Raw genomic sequence first — 19,607 nt, forward strand, 5'->3', positions numbered from 1 at the left:
ATCGAATCATAGAGTTGGAAGAGACCACAAGGGGCTTCCGGTTCAGCACCAGCGCCGATCGGCGGGGTCCCGTCTCGTCTCCGAGACGGCCCGTCTCTGCTAGGAGTGGGGAGGGCAGCGAGAGCGACGCTGCGCCCCTTAGAACCTCGGGAAGAGCGTCCCGGGGGCGAATTTTGCTCGGCAGAGCCCCAATCCGGACTCCCCAACTCTCCGGCAAGCTCTAATAAGAGCTCCGGAGCGAGGAGGGTAGAAGTCGCGGGGGCCATTTTGAGCGGTAACGTTATCCTAGCGGAGAGAAGCTTCAAGCCGAAGGCGGAGAGCGCTGGATTCTTCTGAAAATAAAACGATTGGAAATAAGAGTGTAAGTAATCTCACGATTTGGATTATAAAATAATTTGGATTTGGGAGAGAGGGGGGAAAAGAGGAAGCCACCCCCCCACGGCAATCTAAGAGACAGTAAATAGAAACCCGAAGCCGTAAATAGAAGATTTCAATTTAAAAGGTTCCCTCAAAGGCATCAAAGAGAATCTCCCCTAGATGCAGGGTAAAAGGGGAGAAAAATTGGTTGTGAATACCCTGCAGAAAGAGGTTAAGATTAAGAAAGACCTTTCTTTTCCTCGGGAGCCGGCAGCCCAGACAACCCAGTGAGCTGATCAGGATCTATAAGTCGAATCTTATTTTTATTTTTATTTCTGGACTTTTTGGAAATTTTTTTGGTTTATATGCTTTTGAAATGTGAGTTTGAACTTTATTTCTTATAAGACTTGGAGAATGCAGCCAGCTTGTTAAAATGGAGTCGAGAAAATAAACTGTGACCATTTTCCACCCCATGTGACAAGTTTTGACCTTGACAGGATTGAACTATGTCAACAAAAAGGTACTCGCCTGAGTTCCAGCGAACTGTTTTGACCTTAATGTGGGAAGTAAGAATAGAACTATGTCAAGAGGAGACACAACAGCAAGAGTTACAGCAACAATTCCAGATGGTGATGGCAGAATATGACTTCTTAGAGGATGAAGCTATTGAAACTGAAGAAGAGGATTTTGACAATGATGGGGACTGTGATTTGGAAGGAAAAGATGAAGATGAGGACTGTGATAATATAATACAAAATGAAGCGCACCACGAAAAAAATGATAATTTTACTCTACAAAAAGTCAGATGGAGTGCCCCTCCTTTGAGGGGGGCACGATTGGATTTACTGGAACTCCAGAATGCCCACAGGGAAGAGGAAAAAAATAAGCAGAGAAGAGAAGAAACTCAGGGGTGCTGTATGGAGGCCTGGATGGCAAAAGGCTGTAAAAAGGGGGTGGGGTGAAGGGAAAGCGAAGTTGTGATTATTAGGATGGATTAATAGGATTAAAACTGGACTGCTGACTATGGAACTTGCTGGATTGGGGGGTTGGAGCCGGAAAACGGGGTTGAAAGGTTAGATTGGGAATAGTTATAGTTTTAAAAGTGAATTGATTTTGAAAAAGGTGAAAATATGGAGGCTTATAGAGGGGGTAAAAATTAGGCACGGGAAGAAAAAATGGGAGTTTGATTTTTCAGTGATTTGGATATTAGGTGAAAATGATAATAGCCAATTTAAAAGTAGTATGAGGTATAAAGGTAATTATTTCATAGAATAAGAAACTGTTGAAGAGGATAAAAAAGGGATGAAAACCGGGGAAGGGGGGAGGTTGGGGAAGCCCACAAAATATGGTTTATCAATTATGAATGGAAAAAAGATTATTTTTGTTTTGTTTCGTTTTTTCTTTTTTGTCCTTTTTTCTTCTTTCTCTTTTTCTTTTTTCATTCTTTTTTGGTATGAGAATAGATGGTTGGATGGATGACTTCCTGCGTACTGCCCTGGTTTCCTGGAGCTCTCTGGTGGCAGGGGGGGGGCTTTGGGGGCAGGGGAGGGGGAGGAGGACAGAAATCCAATCATAAAATGGACCATCTCTGACTGTTCACCTGCGTGGGATACTTCTGTGGCAGGGGAGGACCCATGGAGGGGGGTGGAAAGAAGGTGGAAAAGGTGTTCATGTATGTACCGTCTTTTGTAATTTGTAAAATCAATAAAAATTATGTTAAAAAAAAAAGGAAGAGACTACAAGGGCCATCCAGTCCAACCCCCTGCCAAGCAGGAAACACCATCAAAGCATTCTTGACATATGCCTGTCAAGCCTCTGCTTAAAGACCTCCAAAGAAGGAGACTCCACCACACTCCTTGGTAGCAAATTCCACTGCCGAACAGCTCTTACTGTCAGGAAGTTCTTCCTAATGTTTAGGTGGAATTTTCTTTCTTGTAGTTTGAATCCATTGCTCCGTGTCCGCTTTTCTGGAGCAGCAGAAAACAACCTTTCTCCCTCCTCTATATGACATCCTTTTATATATTTGAATATGGCTATCATATCACCCCTTAACCTTCTCTTCTCCAGGCTAAACATACCCAGCTCCCTAAGCCGTTCCTCATAAGGTATTGTTTCCAGGCCTTTGACCATTTGGGTTGCCCTCTTCTGGACACGTTCCAGCTTATCAGTATCCTTCTTGAACTGTGGTGCCCAGAACTGGACACAGTACTCCAGGTGAGGTCTGACCAGAGCAGAATACAGTGGTACTATTACTTCCCTTGATCTAGATGCTATACTCCTATTGATGCAGCCCAGAATTGCATTGGCTTTTTTAGCTGCTGCATCACACTGCTGACTCATGTCAAGTTTGTGGTCTACCAAGACTCCTAGATCCTTTTCACATGTACTGCTCTCAAGCCAGGTGTTCGTAGCTTCGAGAACACTGTCCAACCATCTCGTCCTCTGTCGTCCCCTTCTCCTTGTGCCCTCCATCTTTCCCAACATCAGGGTCTTTTCCAGGGAGTCTTCTCTTCTCATGAGGTGGCCAAAGTATTGGAGCCTCAGCTTCAGGATCTGTCCTTCCAGTGAGCACTCAGGGCTGATTTCCTTCAGAATGGATAGGTTTGATCTTCTCGCAGTCCATGGGACTCTCAAGAGTCTCCTCCAGCACCATAATTCAAAAGCATCAATTCTTCAGCGATCAGCCTTCTTTATGGTCCAGCTCTCGCTTTCATATGTGTATTCCTCTCCAAAGTTTGGCTAATATTGGAGCTAAGTGTACAAAGTTGATTTCGCTCAAACTCACCTGCCTTTTATTTTCAAAATTATTTATGATAACCCATATTTTTAAAAACTTGTTTTAATAAATTGTCTTGACAGTTTTCCTTGAACAAACCACAGAAGGAGAGAGAGACAGAGAACTCCTTAATGTATTTTCCTTGTCGTAATTTCAGAAATCAGTTTGGAGATGCCTTGTTAAGGGCATGATTTTTGTGTGCATGCTAATGGGCTTTTGAATATTTTAGGAACATTTCTGCTGCTATAGGAATTGCCAAAGGGCTCCTTTTAAAAAAGTGACAGAACCCCAAGATGCATTAAACAGAAGGTTATGATCCTTTCCCCATGGGAAGAACAGAATAGGAGTTTTCTTCAAAACACCCTTTTCACCCCAAAGAAACATTGTACGTACTGTTATATGAGTTGGTGGGGAAACTAGCCAACGTGAAATTTTAAGTTACATCCTCTTCTTGACTTGTGGAAGCTATCATCACCCTCTGGAAAGGTTGGTGGGAGACTTCCTTTGTCTATTGCTCAATAGCGGTTGAGAGCATTGGCAAAGGCATCGTCACAATTTTTCTACAGAAATTGAAGTGGGGAGGTTCTGAAACTTTTAAAGCAGGGTTGCATAACCTCAAGCCATGGGACTGAGTGCGGCCCTCTGAGCCCTTTAATGTGGCCCTTGAAATTCTCTGCCTTGCCCTTTAACTTCAATAAAAGGGTACCGAGGCAGAGTTTTATGTCACCTTGCTGTCTACGTTTGCCTCTGTTCCACGTAGAGGCACCTGCATAATACTGATGGGCTGGGACCAGATGCGGCTTGTTGGGTAGGCAAGAGTTACCAAACTAGCTTCCCAGCAGATGGGTTACTGGGAGGGCTAGGCATTGGGGAGGTCAGCAAGGTGCAACCACCCTGGTGGAGCCAATCTGCTGCTCTTGCTGGTGTGCTTGCCTGCTTCCCGGTAAGAAACAGAGCCCCACCTACTAGCAGTTCCACCCCACCCAGCAGGCTGCTTTAGGCACGGAGTTCCTTAGTCTTCTAGGTGCTGCCGCAGAGAGAGATCCATACCTTGTGCGATCTTAACTCCAGCTGCTCCTTCCCAACATTCCATCCTCTAAAATGCTTCTCCTGCCTCTTGCCTGTGCACCACACCCTCCAAGACATCCTCCCTCCCTCTGTGGAGAGGCACACACTCCCAGCCTATCCCCCCCCCCAGAAATGTGGGCAAGTTTCTTCTTTGGCTGCTGCTTGGTGGAGGCACTTTGAGTCCCCCTGAAGGACAGTATCCCTGCTAGAAAGGAAGTGGAAAGAGCCTGGTAGCCACAATGATGGAGAACGTTTCACATAAGTGCGGCGCTGGCAAAGACGACGCGGGAAAGACAGGATGGTTTTGCGGAAGGTGACCCTGGGCAAGCTTGAGCGCTTCCTTTTATTGACAGGCATTTTGACAGTTAATGATTATCCTGTTAGTGTAACTTTCCACCAGTGACAGCAATCTGACAAGGCAATGCTTCCTGTGCACGTCACTTTCGGCAACACCCCAAACAGGGCCGGTGCTAGGGTTTTTTGCGCCCTAGGCGAGATCACCTTCTGGCGCCCCCCCCTCCAATTGATAATAAATAAATAAATAAATAAATAAATAAAACTAGAAAATAGAAAAATAGAAAATAGAAAAAATAAAAATAAAAAGTAGAAAAAATAAAAATAAAAATAAAAACAGCTGAGAGGCGTGGAGGAGGCAACCCCAGGCTCGCGCTCCCCACGTGCCTCCGGAGCTTCGCGCAGGGAGCGTGAGCCTGGGGCCGCCTCCACTGCGCCTGTCAGCTGTTGAGCGGCCTCAGGCCGCTTTCTGGAGGCAAGTGCGTGCCTCAGGATAGTGGCCTAAAGCCGCTCAACAGGTGACAGGCGCAGTGGAGGCAGCAGTGGGCGGCGTGGGCAGCGGGCAGGCTGGCCAGTGCCCCCTCCATTTTGGCGCCCTAGGCAGCTGCCTAATTCGCCTAAATGGACGCGCCGGCCCTGACCCTAAAACTTCCCCGCATGGTCTCCATTGCATACATGCTGTTTCTCACGCACTCTGTCCATGCTCCTGTCACATGCCTACTCTCCAAATACCCCTCCTTGACCAGCTCACGACCCTCTCAGTAGTTTTCCAGGACCCCATTGTTCTCTCCCAACTTGCCTCTCCTTGTCCAGTCCCAACCTGTCAAATCCTGCTTCATCTTGTCCTGCCTTGCTCTTCCCTGTTCCACCTCGCTCTGCCATGACCTGTTGCCCTGTAATGTCCCATTGATCCCTCCTGTTGATTCGTGTTTCCTATCTTGACATTTAGTGTGGCTTGCCAGTGCTACACTATTATGATTTATTCATGCGCTTTGATAGGTTGACGCGGCATGCCGACGTCACCCTGAAATCCCTGCTACACATAAGTATGAAACCCAGGATTTGGTTGGGAAAGGCTAAATGTCCTCTGAATTGGGAGTGGTTGGGACACCACTAAATTTCTTCTACAGGAAAAGTTCAGCAGTTAAACGCAGTTGACACAACCCCCCTCCCTTTTTTTTTCTTTTTGCAAAAGATGAGGCACTCCAGCTTACTTACTCTGAAGAACAGCAAATCCCATTTCATTTCAGCTAAGCTGATAAAAGCTTTACAATTTACTGGACCATGCCATTAAAGCAATGACATTAAAACGGTGTTAAGGTTGGAGAAAAGGTTAATGCAATCCAAGTTTTATTCTAGGGAGAGAACTGATGGGGCAGGTGTTAGGAGAGAGAAAAATGTTCATCAGATAAAGCACTGTTGAGTAAGCCAATTCATTCATAGTCCATTAGTGGCTCATCTGCAATATGCCAAGCATCTGCTCGATCTATATTGATTGACTTGCTTGAATATGATCTCTCTCTCTCTCTCTCTATATATATATATGTGTGTGTGTGTGTGTGTGTGTGTGTGTGTGTGTGTGTATGTGTATTAGAGAGAGAGAGACCACCAATCACAAGTTCAGACCCTCCAGGGACAGTCCCGCATTTACAGAAACCATCCTGGTTTCTGATTTGATCCTAGAATATCCCACTTTTCCTTAGGATGTCCCTATTTTAATTGGAGAAATCTTGGAGGGCATTGGAGTTATCCAACCCCTGAGCCATGTGAAGGCCGCCCTGTATAGGAAAGTTTTGAAATGTTTAATGTTTTATTAGGTTTTTATAATGAGGTTCAGCGCCAAGGGCCTTCTGGTGGTTCCCTTGTTGTGAGAAGACAAGTTACAGGGAACCAGGCAGAGGGCCTCCTCGGTAGTGGCACTCGCCCTGTGGAATGCCCTCCCATCAGACGTCAAAGAGAAAAACAACTACCATACTTTTAGAAGACATTTTAATGTTTAATAGATTATTGTATTTTAATATTCTGTTCTAAGCTGCCCAGAGTGGCTGGGGAAACCCAGCCAGATGGGCGGGGTATAAATAATAACATTATTAATCCTTTTCAGTACATGTGAAAAGAATCTAGGAGTCTTGGTAGACCACAAACTTGACATGAGTCAGCAGTGTGATGCAGCAGCTAAAAAAGCCAATGCAATTCTGGGCTGCATCAATAGGAGTATAGCATCTAGATCAAGGGAAGTAATAGTACCACTGTATTCTGCTCTGGTCAGACCTCACCTGGAGTACTGTGTCCAGTTCTGGGCACCACAGTTCAAGAAGGATACTGACAAGCTGGAACATGTCCAGAAGAGGGCAACGAAAATGGTCAAAGGCCTGGAAACGATGCCTTATGAGGAATGGCTTAGGGAGCTGGGTATGTTTAGCCTGGAGAAGAGAAGGTTAAGGGGTGATATGATAGCCATGTTCAAATATATAAAAGGATGTCATATAGAGGAGGGAGAAAGGTTGTTTTCTACTGCTCCAGAGAAGCGGACACGGAGCAATGGATTCAAACTACAAGAAAGAAGATTCCACCAAAACATTAGAAAGAACTTCCTGACAGCAAGAGCTGTTCGGCAGTGGAATTTGCTACCAAGGAGTGTGGTGGAGTCTCCTTCTTTGGAGGTCTTTAAGCAGATGCTTGACAGCCATCTGTCAGGAATGCTTTGATGGTGTTTCCTGCTCGGCAGGGGGTTGGACTGGATGGCCCTTGTGGTCTCTTCCAACTCTACGATTCTATGATTCTAATTATTATTATTATTATTATTAATTATTATTATTATTATTATTATTATTATTATTAATGTTGGAAGCCACCCAGAGTGGTTAAGGCAAACCAATCTGATGGGCAGTGTATCCATAATAAAATTATGAGGAGGATGGTGAGGATACAATATGACATCCCTATTTTCATTGAAGAAATGTTGGAGAGCATTCAAGTTTGATTCAGACCTTACAGGGAGAGCATTTCAGAAATGGTGGCCTACCACAGGATAAGATTAATAATGTCAGCCAAATTTCCTTTCTTGAAGCTTGCTTGCCATCACCCATATTCTCACTTACAGGACCCCAGTTCCCTTGAAGGGCAGAGGGGGAATGAACGAGATCATTTAACCAAAGTCACTGGGGATATTCATCCACAATTCATGCTGCTGTTCGGATCCAGAAATTTCTGCCATGAGACAGAAACAGTGTCTGGTCAGTTGCAAGAAAACCTACCACTTGCCAAGCTCCTGAGAACCAAGAGCAGCAATCGGAAGTCTCCGGCTGCCAGGATGGAAAGACAATACCACATTTATTTCAATTTAGGAGGATTGATGCAACAAGATGACTGAAAGGGCTTGGAAGCCCTGGAGTCGGGGAATCCAGGAGGCTGTCACTGCCCTTGAGATCAGCTCCCATCCCTTTTAAGTAGCATCCAGAGCAGACCCAGTGTCTTGAAAATCATTTCCTTTGCTTAAAAGAAATGGGAAGCATCTGGTCCTTATTGTGGCAGGTAAAAACTGCAGCATCAATGTTGGCAATGTTTGCCGCAGGGAGGAGGCTCCTTTTTAATATTCCTCATTTGATGGAGCTATGCCCAGTGTTAGTTCTACTTAAAGTAGATGCATTAAAAATAATGGACACGACCAACTTACGGCAGCTCCATTAATTTCTGTGGCTCTGCTCCAAGTATAATTTAGTTGGATGCAACATTTAAACAGTATCTTGTGGCTCTTAAGAACAATTAGGGAAGGATATCAGAATCATATGGCGTAGGCATAAGTGCGTATGTTTCACTTGATGAAATACGTTGCATTATGAATCTTTCATGGACTTCTGCAGCAAGCTATCGATTGTACCAGCTGTTCTCCTTTAAGAGCCATAAAATGCAAAAATGCCAAAGGAGCTTCCAGCAAACTTAAAGGCCGAACCAATATGTCGGGTGTGTGGAAGAAAAAGCAGTTTGAGGAATGATCTCATAAGCATTCTTTAGCATGGAACTGGCAAATATTCTGCGTCCCTCACTTCTTTCTAAAAACAGCTTGGGTCTTAGCATTTGCTGCCACTATTACCCACTATTACCCACATTCCACACCCTTTCCAGTAGGTTTACAGTGAGCAGGCATGTGAGCTGGAGATGGAGGGGGATTGCTTGAAGGTAATTGAGAGAATGGTTTTTATTCAATGCGTTGCAATAATACCACTGGGACAGGTAGTGGGTTGCATTCAAAAGCATTTTAGTAGAGGGTCGCTTCTATATATCTCCAAAGGCCAGAGGGTTGCGTGAAGGGAGAGGTTCCATTGTGCTTATGGAAATCGCTGCAATGAAAGCAATTATTTCATTGGATGCAAATCCAACATTTCCAGCTGGAAGCTCAAATTGGCTCCTGCCCACTCCAAAAATGCCCCACCAAATTTGATCATACACCATGCCCAGTCTAACAGCCCCTCTGGACAGCAAAAATGAGGTATTGTTGGTGAAGCATTGTGGGATAAATCTCCCACCAATGCACTGTTATTGTGTCCAGGAGGCATTGCACAATACACCCACAATAAAACTCGAGTACAGAGAGCTAGGACCAGTTCAACATTTGTCAAATGAGATCTTAAGGAGCCAGTGTGGTGTAGTGGTTAAGAGCGGTAGACTCGTAATCTGGGGAACCAAGTTCGTGTCTCCGCTCCTCCACATGCAGCTGCTGGGTGACCTTGGGCTAGTCACACTTCTTTGAAGTCTCTCAGCCCCACTCACCTCACAGAGTGTTTGTTGTGGGGGAGGAAGGGAAAGGAGATGGTTAGCCGGTTTGAGACTCCTTCGGGTAGTGATAAAGCAGGATATCAAATCCAAACTCCTCCTCCTCCTCTTCCTCCTCCTCCTCCTCCTCCTCTTCTTCTTCTTCTTCTTCTTCTTCTTCTTCTTCTTCTTCTTCTTCTTCTTCTTGTTTGAAGAGGAGGGCAAACCTTATGAGGAGTGTTTGAAGGAGCTGGGTATGGTATGTTTAGACTGGAAAAGAAGAGACTGAGAGGAGATATGATAGCCAACGTCAAATATCTGAAGTGGTGTCACATGGAAGAGGGAACAATCGTTTTCTCATGCTCTGGAGGGGAGGACTTGAACCAAGGGCTTCAAGTTACAAGAAGGGAGATTTCGACTAAACACCAGGAAGCACTTTCTAACAGTAAGGCCTGTTTGACAGTAGAACCACCCTCCTCGGGAGGTTGTGGACTCTACTTCTTTGGAGGTTTTTAGGCAGAGGTTGGATGACCATATGTCATGAATGCTTTAGCTGAGATTCTTGTATTGCAGGGGGTTGGACTAGAGGACCCTCAGGGTCCCTTCGAACTCTACAATTCTATGATTCTATTATTCTAATGGGTAAATTGGTGTGAGAAGGTTGAAAAGGGAGCTAACCTGCCTTTTGCATTCTGAGCTTGGAATTAATTTCAGCTAGAACAAGACTTCACGGCGACCATCCAGCCTCCGTTTGGCTGGTGGGCGCCATATTTGTTTGGGCCAGAAATGCACCAGAATGATGCTATACCCCTTCAAGGGGCATTTTTTTTAATGAAATGGTACTTCTTACTGGTTGACAAAGAATCACTGAAATGTCCCTCCTGCTTTCACGGCTTACCATGCTGCCCTGAAGTGTGTTGGAGGGTAGTACCCAATTGCCTGCATGGATTTAAGATTCAGTTAGCAGCCCGGTAAACGGAAGTGGTGATGGTGGGATCTTGTCTTGTGCCTCAGACAGCAACATAGCTTCCTCATATACTTTGTCCTATGGAACTGAAGGGAAGCCCCTGAGAAGCCCCATGATTTCACTTCAGTCCTGCCCCAAAATCTACATAGCTCCGCCCTCACGCTATTTCTTGGTCACACAAGAGTGTGACCAATATATGGAAACCTGAAACTCACCTTTGTATGTGTGTTTTTCATTATTTATTTGATAAAATCCCCTTTAACTTCATTTCTTAAAAACCATGGTGGGCTTGCATTTTCTCTGTCATGCTGTTTAGACTACAATGTGTGAATTTGTATGGGTTTTAACATTTCGTCCTTTCAGCTGCTTCCATGTTTGTGTTATATGGAAAGCAATGTTAGATCCCCCCCCCTCCTCCTTTAAGTTACTTGTGGAAGAAAGTTCTTTTTAGTAAACAGATTTACAGTACTTTTTGGCTCTATTCGCTCTTGGCATACAAATGTATGCACCTCCTTTTTTATGAGAGAGCTCATTTATTTCTTATTCTGAGGCCTGCAAAATACAGTTTTAACATAAAACAGCTCTCTGTGGCATGCTATGATGCCTGTTCAAGGCACACACAGGCCAAAGGTTATTTTCAATCTGTGTCTCAAAATAATTATCTATATCCAAAGGGACATTGGTAACCTGAATAATTTATTCTCATCTACACATTTTTGTATGCAAATTCTCATAATACACACCCTTTTGCAAAGCACTTTTCCTTAACAGAAAGTATTTTTGCAACTTATATTCACAAACGCACACTTTACAAAAATGTGGATTTTTGCACACGTGATTTGGCTGGATAACTTTATTGCAAAAATTCAGCAATGTGTGCATATTGAAGGACTCCTACCTTTCAGTTTGTGCATTATTTCTTATCTGAAGAAGTGTGCATGCACACAAAAGCTCATACCAGTGACAAACTTAGTTGGTCTCTAAGGTGCTGCTGGAAGGGGGGGAAATTATTTTGTTTCAACTACGTCAGACCAACACGGCTACCTACCTGCATTATTTCAGAAAAAGTAAATTAGGTAGATTCCACTTTAAATGTGAACTGAATTGAATCCCCACCCCCCTATCCATGGTGTTCCTTATGCCCAGTGATTGACTCTTTATTCCTCCAAATCACCTGCCCCTGTCAAGGATGGGCGACAGGCAAATTTCTGAGGTGAGGCAGGTGCTGAGAGCTAGGAGTTGTTCATCATTGATAAGTCAGGACCAGACAGCAAGTTGTAACTGGAGTACAAGAAGGAGGCAGGGTCAGGGAGCAAGTCAGAGCCCACCTGGAATACTGTGTCCAGCTCTGGGAACCACAATTTAAGTAGGATATTGACAAGCTAGAACTTGTGCAGAGGAGGGTGACCAAGATGATCAAGGGTCTGGAAACCAAGCCTTATGAGGAACGGTTGAAGGAGCTGGGTATGTTTAGTCTTAAGAAGAGACTGAGAGGAGATCATAAAATCATAGAGTTGGAAGAGATCACAAGGGCCATCCAGTCCAACCCCCTGCCAAGCAGGAAACACCATCAAAGCATTCCTGACAGATGGCTGTCAAGCCTCTGCTTAAAGACCTCCAAAGAAGGAGACTCCAGCACACTCCTTGGCAGCAAATTCCACTGTCGAACAGCTCTTACTGTCAGGAAGTTCTTCCTAATGTTTAACCATCTTTAAATATCTCAAGGGCCGTCACGTGGAAGATGGAGCAGGCTTGTTTTCTCTTGCTCTGGAGGGTAGGACCTGAACCAATGGCTTCAAGTTACAAGAAGGGAGATTACAACTAAAAATCAGGTAGAACTTTCTGACAGTAAGAACTGCTTGACAGTTGAATGGACTCCATTGGAAAGTGGTTGACTCTCCTTCACTGGAGGTTTCTAAGCAGAGGGTGGGTGGTGATCTGCCATGGATGCTTTAGCTGAGATTTATGCATTGAACTAGATGACCCTCAGGGTCCCTTCCAACTCCATAATTCTAGTCCTACCTAAAGACGCCAGGGATTGAACCTGGGACCTTCTGTCTGCAAGCCAGGTGCTCTAGCACTAAGCTATGGCCCTTGGCCTACAGTCTGCAAGTGTTTCAAGAGCTGATAACCTGCAGACCCCACTGAGCTCGTTACTCCTCCACTAACCTCATTAGGTCATCAGTTTGATTCACAAACTAGTTAAGCTGAAATGCTTCTGCCTAAGATGGTCTTGCCCCACTGACCTAAGTGGAACTGTATTGGCTTAAATCCAAGGACTCAAAGCGGGTTAGGATAATAACGACAGGGTGTGTGTAGGTGTGTGTGTAGCAGGGAACGAACTGAAGAGTGCACTGTTTGTTGAAATCCTTCATTTTCTAGGCCTATTAGCTAACAGGACAATCCTTGTTTAACTGAAAAGTTAAACGAAAAGGAAAAGGCAGGGTAGGTTTATTTAAACGATTGGTTTCAATCCCTGAGAAGGAAGGTGGATTTAGGTCAAGCTTTACATTTTGCAATAAATATATATCCTGAGCAAGTATGCATTGGTTGCTATTTTTTTAAAAAAGGTTTATAACTAAAAATAGCCTTTACTGAACCTGGGAGCATGATCTAACAGGGGTGCTTAACCTGTGGCCCTCCAGATGCTGGGAGACTCCCAGTTCATATCAGACACAGAACCATTGGTAAGGGATGGTGGAGGTCTATAGGCTACCCGGTGTTATGTACTGAGCTGAATCCTAGAACAATAGGATCCAAAATGCAGCACAAATAATAATAATAATAATAATAATAATAATAATAATAATAATAATAATAATAATAGTAATAATAATAATAATTTATTTATACCCCGCCCATCTGGCTGGGCTTCCCCTGCCACTCTGGGCAGCTTCCAACAAACATTAAAAGACATCAAAAATACATGGATCGGCTTGCCACACACTTTGTGCTTCTTCCTACTCGGGCGGAGGCGGAGCGGCGAGGGGCGTCAGCGGCCGTCGCTGATGCTGCTCTCCGGCCCGCCCCTTGCCTCCGCCCCACCAGGAAGAACCGAGGGGTGAGACCAGCAACATCAGGGCCTCCGCGATGGTGGTCGCGCCGCCGACACGGTAGCGGCAGCCATTGGTGGAGGTGGCGAGGGGGCACCACACTGCCCCCTGCAGAGTGGAGCCCGGGGCTCCCCGCCCCCTGCCCCCCTATTGCAACACCCCTGGCTGGCAGAAGTGAATCTGCAACCTGATTGGCCTACAGGTGCAGTCCTGAAGGAGCCAATCGATGCAAGGCCCATTGTGTAAATAATGTATATAAGCAGACTTTGGGGAAAGAGCCATTCTTCTCTTCTTCTCCTTTTCTACTACAAGCTGAATAAAGAGCATGGAATTCACTCTCGACTCCAAGTATACTTCACCCACCCCATCTAAAACCTTTAGCCATGAGTTCCCATGCACTTTTTACTCTGCTTAGAGATGAGTGGCAGATTTGTGTTTGTCCTTTTGTGCTCCCATGCACAAAGCTAATTTTCTACCAGTTTCCAGAAGGAAAATTAGCAGGAAAATTAGTGTTCCTCTATGAGATGGGACCTTAAATGTAGATGTCATTTGGTTGGTAGAGTGCTAGAGAGTCATCATTTGGAACTGAGCATATTGCAGAGTTTACATATGGTACTTGTTAAGAGAAGTATCAAATCACCAACGTGACCTCCATGGATTCTTAGTGAAAGGGTGGTGGCTCTTGCCTGACCTCCTGAAAGCCGAGTCACTGCTGCATACTGGGAGGTAACACATCAGGGAGGTCAGTGCAGTGCAGGTGCAGTGGCAGAGCCAAACTGGTGCTTATGATGCATTTGCATTCCGTCAGTCTCACTATCACCTCTTAGTAAGCAGCGTCGACTCAGCTGTTGGGTGAACAGGTGAGTGTAGTCATCCCATCACACTGTCTGCTACTGATGTTACAGCAACTTGCAGGTCTACAAGGAACTCTTGTAATTATCGAATACATGACAGTGCTTAGCCTCAGAAGTCCGAAACATATACCCTCTGCACTTATTTCTCTTATATAGAATTACAGGCTTTAATTCCGTACTTTGATACATGGTCATAATTCAGTTTTAAGAGATCATGTGCCAAGTGTGGACATGTTTGTATTGAATTCAGTTTTCCCTTTAAATCAGGAATGGGGAATCTGTGGCTGTCTGGACGTATTGTTTTCTGCTTTGTCTTTCAGACTACAACTCCCATCATCCCTGACCATTGGCCATGCTGGTGGGGGCTGGTGGGAGATGGAGCCCAACAGTCGGTTAAGCCCTTGTTTATTTGCCCTGGCATTTAAAACTGTTGTGCTTTCAGTGGACTGAATAGTTTCCCCTCTCTGTTTCATTGTACAGTTATTTTATTGTGATGATTTATTAAGTTTGTATGCTTCAAACATTTCCGTGTGCTGCTCTGGTTCGCCGGAAGCGGCTTTGTCATGCTGGCCACATGACCCAGAAGCTGTACGCCGGCTCCCTCGGCCAGTAAAGCGAGATGAGCGCCGCAACCCCAGAGTCCTAACAGTCAGGGGTCCCTTTACCTTTACCTATGCTTCATCCATAGATTTCAGGGTGGCTCACAGCATAAAACTACAAAATAAAAACACAAAATACATAATACAAACAAGAACAAAACACACACACACACACACACACACACCAATAAACCTCCTCCTCCAGCCTCTCCTGTTGTTTTGCAGATTTTAAATCCCTGTGTATATCCTTCTGAAATCCATTGTCTTTTGAACATGCAGCTTATATATTTTTAAAGCAACAAACAAATGAATAAACAAAATCTGGAGCGTCATAGGTTGCCCCATCCTTGTTTTAAACAAGGTTCCTTTAATCACGTACTATAACTGAAATCGTAAAACACCAAAAGGGTTAAAACAGTGTTTCTCAACCAGTGTGCCTCCAGATGTTTTGGGACTACAACTCCCATCATCCCTAGCTAGCAAGACCAGTGGTCAGGAATGATGGGAGTTGGTAGTCCCAAAACATCTGGAGGCACACTGGTTGAGAAACACTGGGTTAAAAGCATAGCTGCCAAGTTTTCCCTTTTCTCGCGAGGAAGCCTATTCAGCATAAGGGAAAATCCCTGTAAAAAAGGGATAACTTGGCAGCTATGGTTAAAAGCGGGTGTGGGTGTGTCGCCACCCCAGTAAAGGAACTGGATTTTTGAAGGTGAGTGAGTGACCTCTTAAGGATCGTTTTTTAAATCAGCACAGTTTCTTCACAGGAAAAAAAAAAGTGGCTCGCAGTGGTGCTACGTGCCACACCAGTGTAAAGCCAAGGAAGCAGGCGGCAAGAGACACATAGATGAGAATCACCCTGCTAATTTCAGAATGAGATTACATGAGATTAGCATGTCTGCTTCAAACAGATTTGCTACAGGTAACGGAAACTTAAAAAAAAAAAAAAAGCTTTTGGCAGCAGCTCCGTAGCAGAGCATCTGTTTGGTGTGCAGAAGGTTTCAGGTTAGCAAGCAAATTGGGAAGAGGGGATCCCACCTTCTGCTCTTTATCCCAGTGAACACCTCATCTGATTTGCCAGTTGTTTTGTGGGTGGCTGGCAGGCAGAACTTGCTACAGTGGAACCTCGGTTTACGAACACCTCGGTTTATGAATTTTCGGTTTACGAACGCCGCGGACCCAGCTGGAACGGATTAATTCACTTTCCATTACTTTCAATGGGAAAGTTCGCTTCAGTTTATGAACGCTTCAGTTTAAGTACTTCATGGACCGTCTGGAGCAGATTAATCCACTTTCCATTACTTTCAATGGGAAAGTTCGCTTCAGTTTATGAACGCTTCAGTTTATGAACAGACTTCCGGAACCAATTGTGTTCATAAACCAAGGTACCACTGTACTTGAGGATGAATCATGAAAAACAACCCTTTTTTAAAACCATCAAGGTCGTTGGCCATCTCTACCTCCATTGTTTAACTGTGCATAAAGTCCGATGAGCCCTGCTATGGAACTGCTTGATTTTTTTTGCCACAAGCTAAACCTTTCCCCTCCCCTCCTGTAAGCAGATGGTTGTACCTGTCCATTTGCCGGGGATGTAAATTAAGATCCTGAATATTTCACGCAGAAAAAAAGCGGGCAACGAGGATGCTATTTAACCTACAAATCCACAGTCCAGGAACGAGCTGGACATTTAGGGAAAGATAGTGTTTCTCCCTGCCCCTTTCACACACAGAAAGGAGGATTCTCCACTTACTCCTGACCACAAAACCACTTATTTAAAGAGGGAAATAACAGCCAAGCCCCTGGGCCCTGTGCGGAGCAGACGGCCCTCCCCCCCCCTCTTGCTGACCTGCCGATTCAGACTATTCCATTCATGCAGCGGGCATAATGATATGATGACATGACTGTATATTTCCATTGGACGTGGCACTCCAAAAAAGAAAAAAAGGGGGGGGAAGAAAACCCAAAAGAAAACCACCCACCCTTGCCAGGAGGAGCAATTTTTAGAAATGGGAGCCAGGGGTATGAATTTCCCACTTGTGTGCTATCACAGCCTTTGCATTCTTGAGCCCTGCAAAGAAGCGGAGGTCAAATTGTAGAGCTTGTTTGCCAGGCTGGGTTTCTCACCCGCAAGGGCTCACAGCGCGAGGGAAGTCTCACTGTTTGATGTGGGGAAGGAAGGAGGGTTACTTGTGTGTTGTTGAGCTACTGAGATGAATTTTAGGAGAGAGAGAGAGAGAGAGAGAGAGAGAGAGAGAGAGAGAGAGAGAGAGAGAGAGAGAGAGAGAGAGAGAGAGAGAGAGAATTCTCCACTAGTTAGCAATACAGCTCCCCCCTGGAAGGAGTTGTGCAAGTTTCAGAACTTTGGTTAAATTCCCTCTACTACTTCTCATTTATTTTCTGCATATGCAACTCACCTTTTCCTCAAATATGTTCAAGGTGGTGTTTGTGCTTCTTCCCCTTTTAATCCTCACAACCACTCTGTGAGGTAGGTTAGGCTGAGAGTCCTTGGCTGCCGGTGAACTTCATTTGGCTGAGTGGGGATTTGAATCTTGGTCTCGAGGTCCTAGCCCAGGCTTCCTCAATCTCGGCCCTCCAGATGTTTTGAGACTACAATTCCCACCATCCCTGACCACTGGTCCTGCTAGCTAGGGATCATGGGAGCTGTTGGTACATTTAAAGCAGTAGTGATACCACTTTGAACACTCATGACTTTCCCCCAGAGCAGTGGTTTTCAACCAGGGTGCCGTGGCACCCTGGGGTGCCTTGAAACAACCTTTCTCCCTCCTCTATATGACATCCTTTAATATGGCTATCATACCACCCCTTAACCTTCTCTTATCCAGGCTAAACATACCCAGCTCCCTAAGCCATTCCTCATAAGGCATCGTTTCCAGGCCTTTGACCATTTTGGTTGCCCTCCTCTGGACACATTCCAGCTTGTCAGTATCCTTCTTGAACTGTGGTGCCCAGAACTGGACACAATACTCCAGGTGAGGTCTGACCAGAGCAGAATACAGTGGTACTATTACTTCCCTTGATCTAGATGCTATACTCCTATTGATGCAGCCCAGAATTGCATTGGCTTTTTTAGCTGCTGCATCACACTGTTGACTCATGTCAAGTTTGTGGTCTACCAAGACTCCTAGATCCTTTTCACATGTACTGCTCTCAAGCCAGGTGTCACCCATCCTGTATTTGTACCTGGGCCACCTAATATTTTATTCAAGTTGGCATCCCTGTACTCATTCATTACTCCCCCCCCCCAAAAAAAAATGGAGGTGAAGGCTACAATGATAGTTTGTTAGGCCTTAGGTGATTGAAGCATCCCAGGATGCTGCTTGGAATCATTCTGTGATGCTGGGAATCATTGGAAAGATCATTTCCTGTGGTTCCCAGTGGCCTGGAAGCTGCAGAACACATTCAGAGCTTAATAGAGACCCTATAGAATGGCCCATCCTGCAACCAGAGTGACGTCCAGGCAAGCAGAGAAAACAGTGGCCACAAGGTTGGAACACTCTTCTAGAGGCACAGAGAACAAAATTATGTTTTCAGCAGTTTTCTAATGTTTCATGCTTGGGGCATTCACAGACCTACCTGCAGATTCCAGGGATTCTCTACCACTGAGCTATGGTCCTTCCACTGGAAGGCATTCAGCAACGTAATATGAGTTTCCAACATTATTTCCTAGCTGAACATGCAGGAAAGATGGTCGGGAGCCATCTGTAATTTATGGTACGGCTTCTACTAAAGGATGTCAAGGGGCACTTGAAACCCCCTGGGAAATTCTAGGCAAAGTAGAAAATCAATTATAACAATGGAACCTGTGCTTTTATTTCCCCTTAGAATCTGGCCTTGGGGGTCGTCCCAGTCTCGACTCTACATATGCAAACTTAGAGCAGCAGCTGAACGAGACGCTGAGGCAGCGCCGGAATGCTGCGGACAATCACTACAACATCGAGGTGCTTCTGGGAGTGGATGATTCCGTCGTCCGATTCCATGGCAAAGAACACGTTCAGAACTACCTCCTCACCCTGATGAATATAGTGAGTTCTCTCCCTCCGTAGTTGTTCCGGGAAGCATGTATTTTCATCCAGTACTCAGGACTAACTCCCTCTCTCCTCAACTGGTGGGGCATTTTGCAGGTGTATTCTGAAGCATAGAGGTGGGGAGGGGGATGAAGTCAAGGTACTAAGGGACACGGGTGGCGCTGTGGTCTAAACCACTGAGCCTCTTGGACTTGCCGATCAGAAGGTCGGCAGTTCAAATCTCCGTGACGGGGTGAGCTCTCGTTGCTCTGTCCCAGCTCCTGCCAACCTAGCAGTTTGAAAGCATGTCAGTGCAAGTAGATAAATAGATACTGCTGTAGCAGGAAGGTAAATGGCGTTTGCGTGTGGAGGTCCCCGAAACCACCCCTCAAATAATTCACACCATAGTCAGAATTTTTGTTTAATGGTTTTTTGGCATGAATTTGGCCACAACTTTTATTGAAATACAAATATAAAACAAGTGAGTGGTTGCGTAGGCATTGGTTCTCCAACTGTCACCTAAGGACAGAAATAAACTCGCCTTGTCAACAAGGGGAGACCCTACAGGGAGAGACAGGGAGTCGGGTGCAATAGGCTTTCCCCTCTCCCCTCAGGCTCCCAGGGGCTCATGCATGTTGCTGGTCCCCGACCGGGGTTATGGACACTGCATAGAGCCCCTGTATTCCTGATCAGAATTTCCCCAACACTCAGGCATTAACTCAAGGGGCCAACACAGTCAACAGACCCCATATACAACCAATAACCAATGCCTAACCGCCAACCTTACAAGTTGTGACTATTTGCTATGCAGTAGGCAAAAACCAGATGGCACCAGCCAATCAGCCAAATGGAAAAATTCCTACCA

At 45.2% G+C, this 19,607-nt stretch overlaps 1 protein-coding gene across 1 annotated transcript in view; it reads left to right on the plus strand.

The window, feature by feature from the left end:
• Positions 1-19,607, plus strand: part of ADAMTS3 (ADAM metallopeptidase with thrombospondin type 1 motif 3) — a 138,900-nt gene that overhangs the window by 64,352 nt on the left and 54,941 nt on the right. The window contains exon 5 of the mRNA XM_035103109.2: positions 18,561-18,760. Within this exon, the coding sequence (XP_034959000.2) occupies positions 18,561-18,760 (200 nt within the window). The remainder of the gene's footprint in view (positions 1-18,560; positions 18,761-19,607) is intronic.

The sequence above is a fragment of the Zootoca vivipara genome, chromosome 9 (genome assembly GCF_963506605.1).
Source record: "Zootoca vivipara chromosome 9, rZooViv1.1, whole genome shotgun sequence".
In the NCBI taxonomy this organism is placed as follows: Eukaryota; Metazoa; Chordata; class Lepidosauria; order Squamata; family Lacertidae; genus Zootoca; species Zootoca vivipara.